The 19,876-nt window shown below is 35.4% G+C and overlaps 1 protein-coding gene across 1 annotated transcript; it reads right to left on the reverse strand.

The window, feature by feature from the left end:
* Positions 1–984: 984 nt before the first annotated feature.
* Positions 985–17,699, reverse strand: LOC127948374 (uncharacterized). Its single transcript, XM_052544803.1, has 47 exons — positions 17,634–17,699; positions 17,481–17,542; positions 17,123–17,281; positions 16,869–17,020; positions 16,643–16,764; positions 15,486–15,547; positions 15,128–15,286; positions 14,865–15,019; positions 14,639–14,760; positions 14,486–14,547; positions 14,121–14,279; positions 13,861–14,015; positions 13,635–13,756; positions 13,482–13,543; positions 13,124–13,282; positions 12,861–13,015; positions 11,641–11,762; positions 11,489–11,550; positions 11,124–11,282; positions 10,864–11,018; positions 10,638–10,759; positions 10,485–10,546; positions 10,124–10,282; positions 9,869–10,023; positions 9,643–9,764; positions 9,490–9,551; positions 9,124–9,282; positions 8,864–9,018; positions 5,514–5,635; positions 5,343–5,404; positions 5,116–5,216; positions 4,947–4,998; positions 4,687–4,856; positions 4,402–4,523; positions 4,211–4,272; positions 3,970–4,073; positions 3,811–3,862; positions 3,551–3,720; positions 3,280–3,401; positions 3,084–3,145; positions 2,855–2,946; positions 2,691–2,742; positions 2,397–2,578; positions 2,107–2,228; positions 1,956–2,017; positions 1,559–1,799; positions 985–1,365 (listed from the first exon to the last, which is right to left on the reverse strand). The coding sequence occupies exons 1-47, from the start codon at positions 17,697–17,699 to the stop codon at positions 1,261–1,263; spliced, it is 5,484 nt and encodes a 1,827-aa protein (XP_052400763.1). The 3' UTR covers positions 985–1,260.
* Positions 17,700–19,876: the final 2,177 nt, after the last annotated feature.

Below are 19,876 nucleotides of genomic sequence, written 5' to 3' on the forward strand. Positions count from 1 at the left end.
CTTTAATAGGACAAAAATATTATATGTTATTTACACTCCTATACTGCCCTACAAAGCAAGAAGGCAGTAACTACGCAGAGTGCAGAACTAAGAAAAATGACTTAAAAGTTATCCTGTCATCCAGCCTAAGTAGTTACTGTACAAACAACTACCATTTTTCTCCAAAACGACACACATTTCAGACAAGATGTGTTGTCACATAACAAAGGATGCCTTGAATGTCATGAAAATGACAATAACTAATTTTTGACCAAAACTGCAGTTACTGCCTTTTTGCTTTGTATGGCAGTATACTTTATCAAATAACTGGGGATGGCTGGTACGTGAAGTAAAGTGAAACATTGCACGCTGAGGACCTCTGCTGTATGTAGCCTATGTACTGTATGCCTACTGTATGCCTACTCTATGCTCTTGTTACCAAGTCAAATTCCCTCTGCATGTAATATAATTATTATATATTTAAATGAATAACTTTTTGACTCGATTATGTTAGATCCACATATTTAAAGGTGCTGCGATGTTAACCATGCATGAATTTCTACCAGAGCTTAATTCAGAAACATTCCACCTGTATGTGAACAATAGAAACAAATGTTGATTGTTTTCAAAGGTGTGTCTGTTAAACTGTTCACAAAGAAGTCAGACAGCACTACAAAATGTCTGACACTCCATTTAATGTATCGGATATGGAGTATTAGTCTGGGTTGAAGATGTTTTATCAATCATCATAATAACCATTGTGTCTTTGCATTTATTAGACAGTTAGGACTGGTATGATGAGCCCAGATGAATTATTTCAACATATTAAAGCTGTAAAGCACTGTATTGTATATACCAACAATTATGGTTAGGCTACAATAATGTTCTCATATTGATATTGAATTGTTTTATTAAATTATAGAATTGAACTACACAGTCTTAAAACATTAATTGTGGATTTTTACATAAATATGACATCAAGATGCAGTATGTTATTTTAGATAAAGTACATGTGTGAATAAAGAAGTGATCAACACATTCTAGATTTTTTCCCCTTAACATTAAATACATACTACCAAATAAATCTTTCATTTAAAAAACAAGATTCTCATTACTTTACATAGCAGTTTTTTTTAAATAAATAAAATCATTCCTTAAATAGTAGTTGCTGTTGTTGTTGTTGTTTTAAATCACAGTTGTATCACATTAAGAGAGGTTCTGTATGCCCAGCAATACAGGAAAATTCATATTTAAAGCATCAAAGGATTTTTTTGAATATCTCTAGAAGATGCTGTTTCGAGGTGCGTACTGTGCGTACTGTACATTGTACGACCGTCTTCTGTGCCAACGTCTCCTGATTGCGCCACAACAACCACACAGCAAACACTGAACACAGAAACAGACACAGTGAGAGTTAGCATCATGGAAGGGAACACTTTTACACAGCTGTACATTATAAACATTATATATAATTTAAATTTAAATCTATTTTTAAGACAAAAGAGTAACACTTGTATGTTGTCATTAATCCATTTACTTCAAATGCACAAATTTGACATTCAGTCGACATAATACTTACGCAAAGAAGAATCCAGCAAGGTACGAGGCCGATGACAATAGCGCAGGGGACAATGATAGCCACAATCCATGCTGCATTTGTACTGTTGTTTAACATTGCAGTGGTCAGGACTGTGGGGTAATAGGTGGTTGGAGCAGCTGTTACAGTAGGTCCGAGCAAAGTGCTGACCAAGCCGAAAGTGCCGATGTCACTGTCTGTGAAAACATACTGTACATTGGCCTCTATCACGGTGGAGTTACCCCTGTGGAGAAAATGCACAATGAGAAATGAAGCAAAATAAATAAAGTGATTGTTCCTCACCCGAAACTACTCAAGGATGACAGCAGATCTCTTGAAATCATTAAAAACCCCGCTTTAAAAAAAAGTTAAAAATAAAAAATACTTAGCCAGAACTTACTTGAAAACGATCTGATTGAAATTAAAGTTAGTAGTTGTTGTCCTATTCAGGATCGTGGACACCTAAAAAGCAGAAATAAATTTGTATTTATACATTTGTTTATGGTTTAATGTGACTAAAATAAAGCAATTTCTCAGTAACCGAAACTCACAAATTTATTTATGTAGTCCTGGATCACTGTGTAGGTCTCATTCCTGAATTCAATTTTTTCAGACATGGATATATTGCTGATTTCAAATCCAAAGTTCAGAGAGAAGGAGTTGTCATTGATTTCTAATAAATACATAAACAAAACAATTAGTTGCGGGGTGGTTCAATGTGGATGTTAAAATTTCGCTATCCACATACTGATTTAAACATTTTCTTTCAAAGGAAAAGCTTACTACATGTGCATTCAAATGTTATGTGCACATTAAAAAAAGGCTGGAGAGAAAAACTCACTTGTATAGGTGACATTCACAAAGTTCACAAGCTCAGCCAGATCTTTTGCTGTGATGGATCGTTTAACTCTGAGTTTCATTCCGGTCAACAGGCCGTTAGCCACATTTACAACGTTACCCTCACTTGGGATAGTACCCTTTGTTTTAAACAAAAGGGTGATATATATGATCACCTTCCCAAACCTGCAAAAGATGGTGCATTTATTTTTTTGGAAGGTTAGTTCCATGTTACCATCTATTTTCAAAATATGGAAATATAGCGGAATGCAAAGTTAAAATTAATCATTGCTCTTACAAGGTTGGTGGAGAGGTTATGCTTGTTGTCAGAGTACTGGCTGTAGTTAACACTGTAAAATAAAATAATGATTAGTAGAGAATAATTGTGCTTTAAATTAAATTATTCAGTGCTTATGGAGCATATAAAATGTGACATTGCATGTGTGGATGTAAAGGTATTACCTTCCTTAGCACTGAAATAGATGCTGTTTGTGTTCAAGTCACTTTGTGAGTAGACATACTGAACACTGGCATTAATCACTGTGCTGTTATCACTGTGTGGAGATTCAAATGTGCAATGAGGAACAGAAGTAGAAGTCTAAAAACATCATCTCCTTATACTAAAAATGAATCAATGTTTAAAGCAGATTTGGCACAATCATTAAGACATTTCTCCAGATTCAGAACTTACTCGAATTTAACGTTTTGCAGATCAAACTGAGAAGCTGATGGATCATTCAGGATGTCGACAAGCTGTAGAGTGGAGTAATAAATAGATAGATTAATGTGTTTATTAATGTTAAAGTTAATGTGATCAGAATAAGTTATATTTATTTTCACTGTAAGGTTTTGTTAGAAACCATTAAATCGAAGTGTCTCAATCTCACCAATGTATTAATCGTTTTTTTGATTGAAGTGTAGGTTTCATTCCTTAGTTCACGTTTCTCAGACATGGATATATTACTGATTTCAAATTCAAATGTGAGAGCATAGGAGGTCTCATTAAGTTCTTAAAACACAGAACAAAAAAATGATTAGTTGTGTCAGTATATGTGAGTGATAAGATGCTCTTAAAATGCAAGCTGCTACAGCTCTACACAATAAACATCAAATGACATATTCAGAACAAATAGGAGCTTAAAGAAGAGAGAAACTCACTTTCATAGCCGATATCCACAAGGCTCGTACTCTGGGTTGGAATTGTGTCTACTCTAGTTTTGTAACGTGGGCTGAGCTTAATGTTGGCCAGGCTTAGAATGTAATCCTTGCTAGGTACTGGGCCCAGTGTGTGAAACACCAATAGGATTTTTATATAAGCCTTCCCGAACCTACCAAAGATGATAAAATAACAGGAATGTAAAGACAGATTCAGAAAATAACTGGCTTTTACAAAATGACACTGGAATCATTGCTCTTACAAGGTTGGTGGAGAAGTTATGCTTGTTGTCAGAGTACTGGCTGTTGTTAAGACTGTAAAATAAAGTAATGATTAGTGGAGAATATTCATGCTTTAAAGGAATCAGTGCTTTCGGAGCATATAAAATGTGACATTGCATGTGTGGATGTAAAGGTATTACCTTCCTTAGCACTGAATATTTCCTTGACAAAGGTGCTGTTTATGTTCAAGTCACTTTGTGAGTAGACATACTGAACACTGGCATTAATCACTGTGCTGTTATCACTGTGTGGAGATTCAAATGTGCAATTAGGAACAGAAGTAGATGTCTAAAAACATCATCTCCACATACTAAAAATGAATCCATGTTTAAAGCAGATTTGGCACAATCATTAAGACATTTCTCCAGATTCAGAACTTACTCGAATTTCACATTTTGCAGATCAAACTGAGAAGCTGATGGATCATTCAGGATGTTGCCAAGCTGTAGAGTGGAGTAATAAATACAGAGATTAATGTGTTTATTAATGTTAAAGTTGCTGTGATTAGAATTAGGCATTCATCACAGGAAGGTTTTGTTAGAAACCATTAAATCTAAGTGTCTAAATCTTACCAATGTATTCATAGTTCTTTTGATTGAAGTGTAGGTTTCATTCCTTAGTTCACGTTTCTCAGACATGGATATATTACTGATTTCAAACTCAAATGTGAGAGCATAGGAGGTCTCATTAAGTTCTTAAAACACAGAACAAAAAAATTGATTAGTTGTGTCATTATATGTGAGTGATAAAATGTTCTGTAAATGCAAGCTACTACAGCTCTACACAATAAACATCATTTGTATTCAAATGGCATATTCAGAATGATTCAGGAGCTTAAAGAGGACAGAAAAACTCACTTTCATAGATGATATCCACAAAGCTCGTACTCTGGGTTGGAGTTATGTCTACTTTAGTTTTGTAACGTGGGTTGAGCAAGGAGTTGGCCACGTTTAGAATGTAATCCTTACTAGGTACTGGGCCCAGTGTGTGAAACACCAATAGGATTTTTATATAAGCTTTCCCGAACCTACCAAAGATGATAAAATAACAGGAATGTAAAGACAGATTCAGAAAATAACTGGCTTTTACAAAATGACACTGGAATCATGGCTCTTACAAGGTTGGTGGAGAAGTTATGCTTGTTGTCAGAGTACTGGCTGTTGTTAAGACTGTAAAATAAAGTAATGATTAGTCGAGAAGAACTGCATTTACAGTATTTGGTGTTGGTGGAGCAACACATTTAAAACTAAATCTTAAGTAATGTTTGATTTTCAGTTTTAACGAACCTGTCAGTGAACTAAGTGTCTGTAAGAAGCTGACTGGTTTTATGACATCTGTATTTTGGAAGTTGTACTCCATACTGCCCTCAATCTTATTTAATGTACTCCTAGAGAAAAACAACAATATACAGTATCTGTTGCATACAATATAAAGACATCAATGCATATGCACAAAAAAATCAAATTTGGGAACAAAACAAAAAAAACACAGATCATGACAGACTGCATCTTACCTAAAGTTGGATGGGGTGGGTTTTAAAGCTGGACTGTTTGGTTCATTCAGAAGAGTGTTAAGCTGCAGGTAAAAATACAAATAATGAATCAAACTGAACTGAATACTGGATCCCTCAGTGAATATTTGCTTGGGGGTTAGAAATTTAAATGGGTTATTGCTGAATGCTTACCGCTTTATTGATAGTATCCTGTACTTGCAGGTAGATGTTGTCTCTGAGTCCAGAGTCCCTTGGCATGTTGATGTCACTCATATTAAATTTAAAAATCACAGCATAGGAAGATTCGGAAATTTCTGTTTAGAAAGAAATTATTGTTGATTGGGTGAAAATTTGACATTCATTGCTGTTTTGCTCGTATTCTTTTAAAAAGATTCTAAACTGAAAATCACGAGACTTACTTTCATAGCTGACATTCACCACCTTCACTGATTCATTCAGCTGTGACTCTCTGGAATTACGGAGAGTGTTGATAGCGCTGAGGACCAGAGCTTCACTGGGGACTGGAGATGAGGAGTTGAACACCAGCTTGCTCGTGACCACTGCTGAACCAGATCTGTAAAGATTATAAATTTTGATTAACGTGGTTCACTTTTTGTGCTAAAATTACAGCCATAACTCTCTGCATTTAAATGGAATCTCAATACTTGCATTAGACTTGAAGCAGTCAAAGGGAAATTGGTTATTGTGTCTGGAAACATTGTAGTATGGGTCAGTTCTGCAATTAAAAGGAGTAACATACAATAATATTTAGATTTTGAGGAAAAGTTGTTTTTCAGTTTGTATAGATGTATGTCAGTACTAACATACCAGACTGAGAACGAAGCTCTTTTAGGAAGCTGACTGGTTGGATGGTATCTCCATCCTGGAAGCTGTAGTCCATGCTGCCTTCAATCTGGTTTGAAGAGCTCCTACAGGAAAAACAGAAGAGAACATGTATTTGCGAAATGCTTAAATAACTTTGGATGAAACAGCTTTATTGAGACCTTTGGATTAATTTTTATATATATATATATATATATATATATATATATATATATATATATATATATATATATATATTGGCAGGTTTTAATGTCCTTGAAAATCATGAGGTACAAATAAACATGAAAAGTATGATTCATAGTGATAAATTAGATTGCAACTCACCTAAAATTGGAGGACTTGGGTTCAAAAAATGTCTTGCCAGGTTCATTCAGAAGATAGTTCAGCTGCAGGAGAAAAATCAAAACCATTCATTAACCTCTGGGGAAGAATGGCATTGGATGTAAACCTTTTTGGACTGATAATTAGATATTATTACCGCGTTATTGATGATGCCCTGCACTTTCTGTTTGGTGTTGCCTCTGTTCTCAGGATCCTCTGGCATGCTGATATTAACCAGGTTAAATGTAATGACCACAGCATAGGAGGTTTCTGAGATTTCTGTGGAAACGTGTACATTTTTATTTGACAAAATATTGTCATTCATATCAGTTTTACCCATTTCCATTTCATAACATTTTAAACCTTAAATCACGAGACTTACTCTCATAGCTGACATTCACCACCTTCACTGATTCATTCAGCTGTGACTCTCTGGAATTACGGAGAGTGTTGATAGCGCTGAGGACCAGAGCTTCACTGGGGACTGGAGATGAGGAGTTGAACACCAGCTTGCTTGTGACCACTGCTGAACCAGATCTGTAAATAAAACACATTTGGTTTAATTTACATCATATATTTGCAATCAAATAATTTTTCCATTTTTGACTGTCCTTAAAATTGGAAATCCGACACTTACATGAGATTTGAAGGGGTCACAGAGAAACCAGTTGTTGTTTCTGGAAGCAATGTTGTCGTGGTTGGCCGAAGTAGTTCATTTAGGAAGCTGACTGGTTGTATGGTATCTCCATCCTGGAAGCTGTAGTCCATGCTGCCTTCAATCTGGTTTGAAGAGCTCCTACAGGAAAAACAGAAAATATACTTTATTTGAAAGTTGCTTAAATTCATTTGTGTAATACAGCATTAATGAGATTTTAGGAATTTTTTTTTATTTTTTATATTGGTTGGTTTAATGTCCTGGAAAGTCATGAGGCACTAAATAAACATTGTGGATGAAAAGTATGATTCATAGTGATAAATTAGATTGCAACTCACCTAAAATTGGAGGACTTGGGTTCAAAAAATGTCTTGCCAGGTTCATTCAGAAGATAGTTCAGCTGCAGGAGAAAAATCAAACCATTCATCAGCCTCTGGGGAAGAATGGCATTGGACTTTAAGCTATTTACACTGTTAATTTTTCATGTTTACCGCGTTATTGATGATGCCCTGCACTTTCTGTTTGGTGTTGCCTCTGTTCTCAGGATCCTCTGGCATGCTGATATTAACCAGGTTAAATGTAATGACCACAGCATAGGAAGTTTCTGAGATTTCTGTGGAAACGTGTACATTTTTATTTGACAAAATATTGTCCTTCATATCAGTTTTACCCATTATCGTTTCATAACATTTTAAACCTTAAATCACGAGACTTACTCTCATAGCTGGCATTCACCACCTTCACTGATTCATTCAGCTGTGACTCTCTGGAATTACGGAGAGTGTTGATAGCGCTGAGGACCAGAGCTTCACTGGGGACTGGAGATGAGGAGTTGAACACCAGCTTGCTTGTGACCACTGCTGAACCAGATCTGTAAATAAAACACATTTGGTTTAATTTATATCAAAGGTTTGTAAAAAAAAAAAAAATCCTTTTCCATTTTTTGATTGTTCTAATAATTGGTAATCCGACACTTACATGAGATTTGAAGGGGTCACAGAGAAACCAGTTGTTGTTTCTGGAAGCAATGTTGTCGTGGTTGTCAGAAGTAGTTCATTTAGGAAGCTGACTGGTTGTATGGTATCTCCATCCTGGAAGCTGTAGTCCATGCTGCCTTCAATCTGATTTGAAGAGCTCCTACTGGAAAAACAGAAAATATACTTTATTTGAAAGTTGCTTAAATTCCTTTGTCTAATACAGCATTATTGAGATTTTTGGATTTTTTTTGTTGATGTTTTTTTTGTAATATTGGTTGGTTTAATGTCCTGAAAAAGTCAAGAGGCACTAAATAAACATTGTGGATGAAAAGTATGATTCATAGTGATAAATTAGATTGCAACTCACCTAAAATTGGAGGACTTGGGTTCAAAAAATGTCTTGCCAGGTTCATTCAGAAGATAGTTCAGCTGCAGGAGAAAAATCAAACCATTCATCAGCCTCTGGGGAAGAATGGCATTGGACTTTAAGCTATTTACACTGTTAATTTTTCATGTTTACCGCATTATTGATATTGTCCTGCACTTTCTGTTTGGTGTTGCCTCTGTTGTCAGGATCCTCTGGCATGCTGATATTAACCAGGTTAAATGTAATGACCACAGCATAGGAGGTTTCTGAGATTTCTGTGGAAATGTTTACATTTTTAATTTGACTAAATATTGTCATTCATATCAGTTTTACCCATTTCCATTTCATAATATTTTAAACCTTAAATCATGAAACTTACTCTCATAGCTGACATTCACCACCTTCACTGATTCATTCAGCTGTGACTCTCTGGAATTACGGAGAGTGTTGATAGCGCTGAGGACCAGAGCTTCACTGGGGACTGGAGATGAGGAGTTGAACACCAGCTTGCTTGTGACCACTGCTGAACCAGATCTGTAAATAAAACACATTTGGTTTAATTTACATCAAAGGTTTGTAAAAAAAAAAATTCCTTTTCCATTTTTTGATTGTTCTAATAATTGGTAATCCGACACTTACATGAGATTTGAAGGGGTCACAGAGAAACCAGTTGTTGTTTCTGGAAGCAATGTTGTCGTGGTTGGCCGACGTAGTTCATTTAGGAAGCTGACTGGTTGTATGGTATCTCCATCCTGGAAGCTGTAGTCCATGCTGCCTTCAATCTGGTTTGAAGAGCTCCTACAGGAAAAACAGAAAATATACTTTATTTGAAAGTTGATTAAATTCCTTTGTGTAATACAGCATTAATGAGATTTTAGGATTTTTTTTTTTTTATTTATTTTTTTTTATATTGGTTGGTTTAATGTCCTGGAAAGTCATGAGGCACTAAATAAACATTGTGGATGAAAAGTATGATTCATAGTGATAAATTAGACTGCAACTCACCTAAAATTGGAGGACTTGGGTTCAAAAAATGTCTCGCCAGGTTCATTCAGAAGATAGTTCAGCTGCAGGAGAAAAATCAAACCATTCATCAGCCTCTGAGGAAGAATGGCATTGGACCTTAAGCTATTTACACTGTTAATTTTTCATGTTTACCGCATTATTGATATTGTCCTGCACTTGCTGTTTGGTGTTCCCTCTGTTCTCAGGATCCTCTGGCATGCTGATATTAACCAGGTTAAATGTAATGACCACAGCATAGGAGGTTTCTGAGATTTCTGTGGAAACGTGTACATTTTTAATTTGACTAAATATTGTCATTCATATCAGTTTTACCCATTTCCATTTCATAACATTTTAAACCTTAAATCACGAGACTTACTCTCATAGCTGACATTCACCACCTTCACTGATTCATTCAGCTGTGACTCTCTGGAATTACGGAGAGTGTTGATAGCGTTGAGGACCAGAGCTTCACTGGGGACTGGAGATGAGGAGTTGAACACCAGCTTGCTTGTGACCACTGCTGAACCAGATCTGTAAATAAAACACATTTGGTTTAATTTACATCATATATTTGCAATCAAATAATTTTTCCATTTTTGACTGTCCTTAAAATTGGTAATCCGACACTTACATGAGATTTGAAGGGGTCACAGAGAAACCAGTTGTTGTTTCTGGAAGCAATGTTGTCGTGGTTGGCCGAAGTAGTTCATTTAGGAAGCTGACTGGTTGTATGGTATCTCCATCCTGGAAGCTGTAGTCCATGCTGCCTTCAATCTGGTTTGAAGAGCTCCTACAGGAAAACCAGAAAATATACTTTATTTGAAAGTTGCTTAAATTCATTTGTGTAATACAGCATTAATGAGATTTTAGGAATTTTTTTTTTTTTTTTTTTTTATATTGGTTGGTTTAATGTCCTGGAAAGTCATGAGGCACTAAATAAACATTGTGGATGAAAAGTATGATTCATAGTGATAAATTAGACTGCAACTCACCTAAAATTGGAGGACTTGGGTTCAAAAAATGTCTTGCCAGGTTCATTCAGAAGATAGTTCAGCTGCAGGAGAAAAATCAAACCATTCATCAGCCTCTGGGGAAGAATGGCATTGGACCTTAAGCTATTTACACTGTTAATTTTTCATGTTTACCGCATTATTGATATTGTCCTGCACTTGCTGTTTGGTGTTGATTCTGTTGTCAGGATCCTCTGGCATGCTGATATTAACCAGGTTAAATGTAATGACCACAGCATAGGAGGTTTCTGAGATTTCTGTGGAAACGTGTACATTTTTAATTTGACTAAATATTGTCATTCATATCAGTTTTACTCATTTCCGTTTCATTAGATTTTAAACCTTAAATCACGAGACTTACTCTCATAGCTGACATTCACCACCTTCACTGATTCATTCAGCTGTGACTCTCTGGAATTACGGAGAGTGTTGATAGCGCTGAGGACCAGAGCTTCACTGGGGACTGGAGATGAGGAGTTGAACACCAGCTTGCTTGTGACCACTGCTGAACCAGATCTGTAAATAAAACACATTTGGTTTAATTTACATCAAAGGTTTGTAAAAAAAAAAATTCCTTTTCCATTTTTTGATTGTTCTAATAATTGGTAATCCGACACTTACATGAGATTTGAAGGGGTCACAGAGAAACCAGTTGTTGTTTCTGGAAGCAATGTTGTCGTGGTTGGCCGACGTAGTTCATTTAGGAAGCTGACTGGTTGTATGGTATCTCCATCCTGGAAGCTGTAGTCCATGCTGCCTTCAATCTGGTTTGAAGAGCTCCTACAGGAAAACCAGAAAATATACTTTATTTGAAAGTTGATTAAATTCCTTTGTGTAATACAGCATTAATGAGATTTTAGGAATTTTTTTTTTTTTTTTTTTTTTTTTATATTGGTTGGTTTAATGTCCTGGAAAGTCATGAGGCACTAAATAAACATTGTGGATGAAAAGTATGATTCATAGTGATAAATTAGACTGCAACTCACCTAAAATTGGAGGACTTGGGTTCAAAAAATGTCTTGCCAGGTTCATTCAGAAGATAGTTCAGCTGCAGGAGAAAAATCAAACCATTCATCAGCCTCTGGGAAGAATGGCATTGGACCTTAAGCTATTTATACTGTTAATTTTTCATGTTTACCGCATTATTGATATTGTCCTGCACTTGCTGTTTGGTGTTGCCTCTGTTTTCAGGATCCTCTGGCATGCTGATATTAACCAGGTTAAATGTAATGACCACAGCATAGGAGGTTTCTGAGATTTCTGTGGAAATGTTTACATTTTTAATTTGACTAAATATTGTCATTCATATCAGTTTTACCCATTTCCATTTCATAACATTTTAAACCTTAAATCACGAGACTTACTCTCATAGCTGACATTCACCACCTTCACTGATTCATTCAGCTGTGACTCTCTGGAATTACGGAGAGTGTTGATAGCGCTGAGGACCAGAGCTTCACTGGGGACTGGAGATGAGGAGTTGAACACCAGCTTGCTTGTGACCACTGCTGAACCAGATCTGTAAATAAAACACATTTGGTTTAATTTACATCATATATTTGCAATCAAATAATTTTTCCATTTTGACTGTCCTTAAAATTGGAAATCCGACACTTACATGAGATTTGAAGGGGTCACAGAGAAACCAGTTGTTGTTTCTGGAAGCAATGTTGTCGTGGTTGGCCGACGTAGTTCATTTAGGAAGCTGACTGGTTGTATGGTATCTCCATCCTGGAAGCTGTAGTCCATGCTGCCTTCAATCTGGTTTGAAGAGCTCCTACAGGAAAAACAGAAAATATACTTTATTTGAAAGTTGCTTAAATTCCTTTGTGTAATACAGCATTAATGAGATTTTAGGATTTTTTTTTTATTTATTTTTTTATATTGGTTGGTTTAATGTCCTGGAAAGTCATGAGGCACTAAATAAACATTGTGGATGAAAAGTATGATTCATAGTGATAAATTAGATTGCAACTCACCTAAAATTGGAGGACTTGGGTTCAAAAAATGTCTTGCCAGGTTCATTCAGAAGATAGTTCAGCTGCAGGAGAAAAATCAAACCATTCATCAGCCTCTGGGGAAGAATGGCATTGGACCTTAAGCTATTTATACTGTTAATTTTTCATGTTTACCGCATTATTGATCTTGTCCTGCACTTGCTGTTTGGTGTTGCCTCTGTTTTCAGGATCCTCTGGCATGCTGATATTAACCAGGTTAAATGTAATGACCACAGCATAGGAGGTTTCTGAGATTTCTGTGGAAATGTTTACATTTTTAATTTGACTAAATATTGTCATTCATATCAGTTTTACCCATTTCCATTTCATAACATTTTAAACCTTAAATCACGAGACTTACTCTCATAGCTGACATTCACCACCTTCACTGATTCATTCAGCTGTGACTCTCTGGAATTACGGAGAGTGTTGATAGCGCTGAGGACCAGAGCTTCACTGGGGACTGGAGATGAGGAGTTGAACACCAGCTTGCTTGTGACCACTGCTGAACCAGATCTGTAAATAAAACACATTTGGTTTAATTTATATCAAAGGTTTGTAAAAAAAAAAAAAAATCCTTTTCCATTTTTTGATTGTTCTAATAATTGGTAATCCGACACTTACATGAGATTTGAAGGGGTCACAGAGAAACCAGTTGTTGTTTCTGGAAGCAATGTTGTCGTGGTTGGCCGACGTAGTTCATTTAGGAAGCTGACTGGTTGTATGGTATCTCCATCCTGGAAGCTGTAGTCCATGCTGCCTTCAATCTGGTTTGAAGAGCTCCTACAGGAAAAACAGAAAATATACTTTATTTGAAAGTTGCTTAAATTCATTTGTGTAATACAGCATTAATGAGATTTTAGGATTTTTATTTTTATTTTTTTATATTGGTTGGTTTAATGTCCTGGAAAGTCATGAGGCACTAAATAAACATTGTGGATGAAAAGTATGATTCATAGTGATAAATTAGATTGCAACTCACGTAAAATTGGAGGACTTGGGTTCAAAAAATGTCTTGCCAGGTTCATTCAGAAGATAGTTCAGCTGCAGGAGAAAAATCAAACCATTCATCAGCCTCTGGGGAAGAATGGCATTTGACCTTAAGCTATTTACACTGTTAATTTTTCATGTTTACCGCATTATTGATATTGTCCTGCACTTGCTGTTTGGTGTTGATTCTGTTGTCAGGATCCTCTGGCATGCTGATATTAACCAGGTTAAATGTAATGACCACAGCATAGGAGGTTTCTGAGATTTCTGTGGAAATGTTTACATTTTTAATTTGACTAAATATTGTCATTCATATCAGTTTTACCCATTTCCATTTCATAACATTTTAAACCTTAAATCACGAGACTTACTCTCATAGCTGACATTCACCACCTTCACTGATTCATTCAGCTGTGACTCTCTGGAATTACGGAGAGTGTTGATAGCGCTGAGGACCAGAGCTTCACTGGGGACTGGAGATGAGGAGTTGAACACCAGCTTGCTTGTGACCACTGCTGAACCAGATCTGTAAATAAAACACATTTGGTTTAATTTACATCAAAGGTTTGTAAAAAAAAAAATTCCTTTTCCATTTTTTGATTGTTCTAATAATTGGTAATCCGACACTTACATGAGATTTGAAGGGGTCACAGAGAAACCAGTTGTTGTTTCTGGAAGCAATGTTGTCGTGGTTGGCCGACGTAGTTCATTTAGGAAGCTGACTGGTTGTATGGTATCTCCATCCTGGAAGCTGTAGTCCATGCTGCCTTCAATCTGATTTGAAGAGCTCCTACTGGAAAAACAGAAAATATACTTTATTTGAAAGTTGCTTAAATTCCTTTGTCTAATACAGCATTATTGAGATTTTTGGATTTTTTTTGTTGATGTTTTTTTGTAATATTGGTTGGTTTAATGTCCTGAAAAAGTCAAGAGGCACTAAATAAACATTGTGGATGAAAAGTATGATTCATAGTGATAAATTAGATTGCAACTCACCTAAAATTGGAGGACTTGGGTTCAAAAAATGTCTTGCCAGGTTCATTCAGAAGATAGTTCAGCTGCAGGAGAAAAATCAAACCATTCATCAGCCTCTGGGGAAGAATGGCATTGGACCTTAAGCTATTTATACTGTTAATTTTTCATGTTTACCGCATTATTGATATTGTCCTGCACTTGCTGTTTGGTGTTGCCTCTGTTTTCAGGATCCTCTGGCATGCTGATATTAACCAGGTTAAATGTAATGACCACAGCATAGGAGGTTTCTGAGATTTCTGTGGAAATGTTTACATTTTTAATTTGACTAAATATTGTCATTCATATCAGTTTTACCCATTTCCATTTCATAACATTTTAAACCTTAAATCACGAGACTTACTCTCATAGCTGACATTCACCACCTTCACTGATTCATTCAGCTGTGACTCTCTGGAATTACGGAGAGTGTTGATAGCGCTGAGGACCAGAGCTTCACTGGGGACTGGAGATGAGGAGTTGAACACCAGCTTGCTTGTGACCACTGCTGAACCAGATCTGTAAATAAAACACATTTGGTTTAATTTATATCAAAGGTTTGTAAAAAAAAAAAAAAATCCTTTTCCATTTTTTGATTGTTCTAATAATTGGTAATCCGACACTTACATGAGATTTGAAGGGGTCACAGAGAAACCAGTTGTTGTTTCTGGAAGCAATGTTGTCGTGGTTGGCCGACGTAGTTCATTTAGGAAGCTGACTGGTTGTATGGTATCTCCATCCTGGAAGCTGTAGTCCATGCTGCCTTCAATCTGGTTTGAAGAGCTCCTACAGGAAAAACAGAAAATATACTTTATTTGAAAGTTGCTTAAATTCATTTGTGTAATACAGCATTAATGAGATTTTAGGATTTTTATTTTTATTTTTTTATATTGGTTGGTTTAATGTCCTGGAAAGTCATGAGGCACTAAATAAACATTGTGGATGAAAAGTATGATTCATAGTGATAAATTAGATTGCAACTCACGTAAAATTGGAGGACTTGGGTTCAAAAAATGTCTTGCCAGGTTCATTCAGAAGATAGTTCAGCTGCAGGAGAAAAATCAAACCATTCATCAGCCTCTGGGGAAGAATGGCATTTGACCTTAAGCTATTTACACTGTTAATTTTTCATGTTTACCGCATTATTGATATTGTCCTGCACTTGCTGTTTGGTGTTGATTCTGTTGTCAGGATCCTCTGGCATGCTGATATTAACCAGGTTAAATGTAATGACCACAGCATAGGAGGTTTCTGAGATTTCTGTGGAAATGTTTACATTTTTAATTTGACTAAATATTGTCATTCATATCAGTTTTACCCATTTCCATTTCATAACATTTTAAACCTTAAATCACGAGACTTACTCTCATAGCTGACATTCACCACCTTCACTGATTCATTCAGCTGTGACTCTCTGGAATTACGGAGAGTGTTGATAGCGCTGAGGACCAGAGCTTCACTGGGGACTGGAGATGAGGAGTTGAACACCAGCTTGCTTGTGACCACTGCTGAACCAGATCTGTAAATAAAACACATTTGGTTTAATTTACATCAAAGGTTTGTAAAAAAAAAAATTCCTTTTCCATTTTTTGATTGTTCTAATAATTGGTAATCCGACACTTACATGAGATTTGAAGGGGTCACAGAGAAACCAGTTGTTGTTTCTGGAAGCAATGTTGTCGTGGTTGGCCGACGTAGTTCATTTAGGAAGCTGACTGGTTGTATGGTATCTCCATCCTGGAAGCTGTAGTCCATGCTGCCTTCAATCTGATTTGAAGAGCTCCTACTGGAAAAACAGAAAATATACTTTATTTGAAAGTTGCTTAAATTCCTTTGTCTAATACAGCATTATTGAGATTTTTGGATTTTTTTTGTTGATGTTTTTTTGTAATATTGGTTGGTTTAATGTCCTGAAAAAGTCAAGAGGCACTAAATAAACATTGTGGATGAAAAGTATGATTCATAGTGATAAATTAGATTGCAACTCACCTAAAATTGGAGGACTTGGGTTCAAAAAATGTCTTGCCAGGTTCATTCAGAAGATAGTTCAGCTGCAGGAAAAAAATCAAACCATTCATCAGCCTCTGGGGAAGAATGGCATTGGACCTTAAGCTATTTATACTGTTAATTTTTCATGTTTACCGCATTATTGATATTGTCCTGCACTTGCTGTTTGGTGTTGCCTCTGTTTTCAGGATCCTCTGGCATGCTGATATTAACCAGGTTAAATGTAATGACCACAGCATAGGAGGTTTCTGAGATTTCTGTGGAAATGTTTACATTTTTAATTTGACTAAATATTGTCATTCATATCAGTTTTACCCATTTCCATTTCATAACATTTTAAACCTTAAATCACGAGACTTACTCTCATAGCTGACATTCACCACCTTCACTGATTCATTCAGCTGTGACTCTCTGGAATTACGGAGAGTGTTGATAGCGCTGAGGACCAGAGCTTCACTGGGGACTGGAGATGAGGAGTTGAACACCAGCTTGCTTGTGACCACTGCTGAACCAGATCTGTAAATAAAACACATTTGGTTTAATTTACATCATATATTTGCAATCAAATAATTTTTCCATTTTGACTGTCCTTAAAATTGGAAATCCGACACTTACATGAGATTTGAAGGGGTCACAGAGAAACCAGTTGTTGTTTCTGGAAGCAATGTTGTCGTGGTTGGCCGACGTAGTTCATTTAGGAAGCTGACTGGTTGTATGGTATCTCCATCCTGGAAGCTGTAGTCCATGCTGCCTTCAATCTGGTTTGAAGAGCTCCTACAGGAAAAACAGAAAATATACTTTATTTGAAAGTTGCTTAAATTCATTTGTGTAATACAGCATTAATGAGATTTTAGGAATTTTATTTTTATTTTTTTATATTGGTTGGTTTAATGTCCTGGAAAGTCATGAGGCACTAAATAAACATTGTGGATGAAAAGTATGATTCATAGTGATAAATTAGATTGCAACTCACGTAAAATTGGAGGACTTGGGTTCAAAAAATGTCTTGCCAGGTTCATTCAGAAGATAGTTCAGCTGCAGGAGAAAAATCAAACCATTCATCAGCCTCTGGGGAAGAATGGCATTTGACCTTAAGCTATTTACACTGTTAATTTTTCATGTTTACCGCATTATTGATATTGTCCTGCACTTGCTGTTTGGTGTTGCCTCTGTTTTCAGGATCCTCTGGCATGCTGATATTAACCAGGTTAAATGTAATGACCACAGCATAGGAGGTTTCTGAGATTTCTGTGGAAACGTGTACATTTTTAATTTGACTAAATATTGTCATTCATATCAGTTTTACTCATTTCCGTTTCATAACATTTTAAACCTTAAATCACGAGACTTACTCTCATAGCTGGCATTCACCACCTTCACTGATTCATTCAGCTGTGACTCTCTGGAATTACGGAGAGTGTTGATAGCGCTGAGGACCAGAGCTTCACTGGGGACTGGAGATGAGGAGTTGAACACCAGCTTGCTTGTGACCACTGCTGAACCAGATCTGTAAATAAAACACATTTGGTTTAATTTACATCAAAGGTTTGTAAAAAAAAAAAATTCCTTTTCCATTTTTTGATTGTTCTAATAATTGGTAATCCGACACTTACATGAGATTTGAAGGGGTCACAGAGAAACCAGTTGTTGTTTCTGGAAGCAATGTTGTCGTGGTTGGCCGACGTAGTTCATTTAGGAAGCTGACTGGTTGTATGGTATCTCCATCCTGGAAGCTGTAGTCCATGCTGCCTTCAATCTGGTTTGAAGAGCTCCTACAGGAAAACCAGAAAATATACTTTATTTGAAAGTTGATTAAATTCCTTTGTGTAATATAGCTTTATTGAGAGTTTTGGATTTTTTCTATTTCTTTTCTATATATATAGTACAGACCAAAAGTTTGGAAACATTATTATTTTTAATGTTTTTGAAAGAAGTTTATTCTTCTCATCAAGCCTGCATTTATTTGATCAAAAATACAGGAAAAAAACAGTAATATTGTGAAATATTATTAAAACTTAAAATAATAGTTTTCTATTTGAATATACTTAAAAAAAAAAAAAATTATTCCTGTGATGCAAAGCTGAATTTTCAGCATCATGACTCCAGCCTTCAGTGTCACATGTAGCATCCAGTCTATCACATGATCATTTAGAAATCATTCTAATATTCTGATTTATTATGAGTGTTGGAAACAGTTCTGCTGTCTAATATATTTGATGAATAAAAGATTAAAAAGAACTGCATTTATTCAAAATCTTTTTTCTATATAATAATATATATTCTAATAATATATTTTCTTTACTATCACTTTTTATCAATTTAACACATCCTTGCTGAATAAAAGTATTGATTTTATAAAAAAAAATAGAAAGAAAAGAAAATTAATGACCCCAAATTACTGACCAGTAGTGTATATTGTTATTACTTAATATTTATATGTTAAAACATAGTTTCTTTTTTTTTTTTTTTTTTTACTTTTTTCATCAAAGTATCCTAATGAAGTATCATATGTTCTGTTTCCAACTATGATAAAGAATCATCATATTAGAATGATTTCTAAAGGGTCATGTGATAATGATCCTAAAAATCCAGCTTTGCATCACATAAATAAATGATAATTTGAAGTATAATAAATGTAAAAACAATTATTTTAAATTGTAATAATATATCACAATATTTTAAAAAAATCTGTATTTCTGATTAAATAAATGCAGGCTTGATAAGCAGAAGAAACTTCTTTCTTCCAAACTTTTGGTCTGTACTGTATGTATATATATATATATATATATATATATATATATATATATATATATATATATATATTGTTTTTATGTTTTGTTCTGTTTTTTCATAATGGCTGGTTTTAATGTCCTGGAAAGTCATGAGGCACTAAATAAACATTGAGGATGAAAAGTATTAATCATAGTAATAAATCAGATCACAACTTACGTAAAATTGGAGGACTTGGGTTCAAAAACTTTATTGTCAGGTTCATTCAGAAGAATGTTCAGCTGCAGGAGAAAAATCAAACATCTCATTAACTCCTGGGGAAAAATGCCTAATGCTTTTTATACTGTTCATATTTAATGTTTACCGCATAATTGATGATATCCTTCACTTGCTGGTAGGTGTCGCCTCTAAAATCAGGTTCTTCTGGCATGCTGATGTTAACCACGTAAATTGTGAAGAATACAGCATATGAAGTTTCAGAGATTTCTGTTTAGAGAGAAATGTTACATTTTAGATTTGCCAAAGATCCTGCAGGGTATTTATTTCATTTTTTTTTTTTTTTTTTTTTTATATATGAAAATCATTACACTTACTCTCATAGGTATAATTCACGACCTTCACTGATTCACTGAGCTGTGA

The sequence above is a fragment of the Carassius gibelio genome, chromosome B1, assembly GCF_023724105.1.
Source record: "Carassius gibelio isolate Cgi1373 ecotype wild population from Czech Republic chromosome B1, carGib1.2-hapl.c, whole genome shotgun sequence".
NCBI classification, from domain to species: domain Eukaryota; kingdom Metazoa; phylum Chordata; class Actinopteri; order Cypriniformes; family Cyprinidae; genus Carassius; species Carassius gibelio.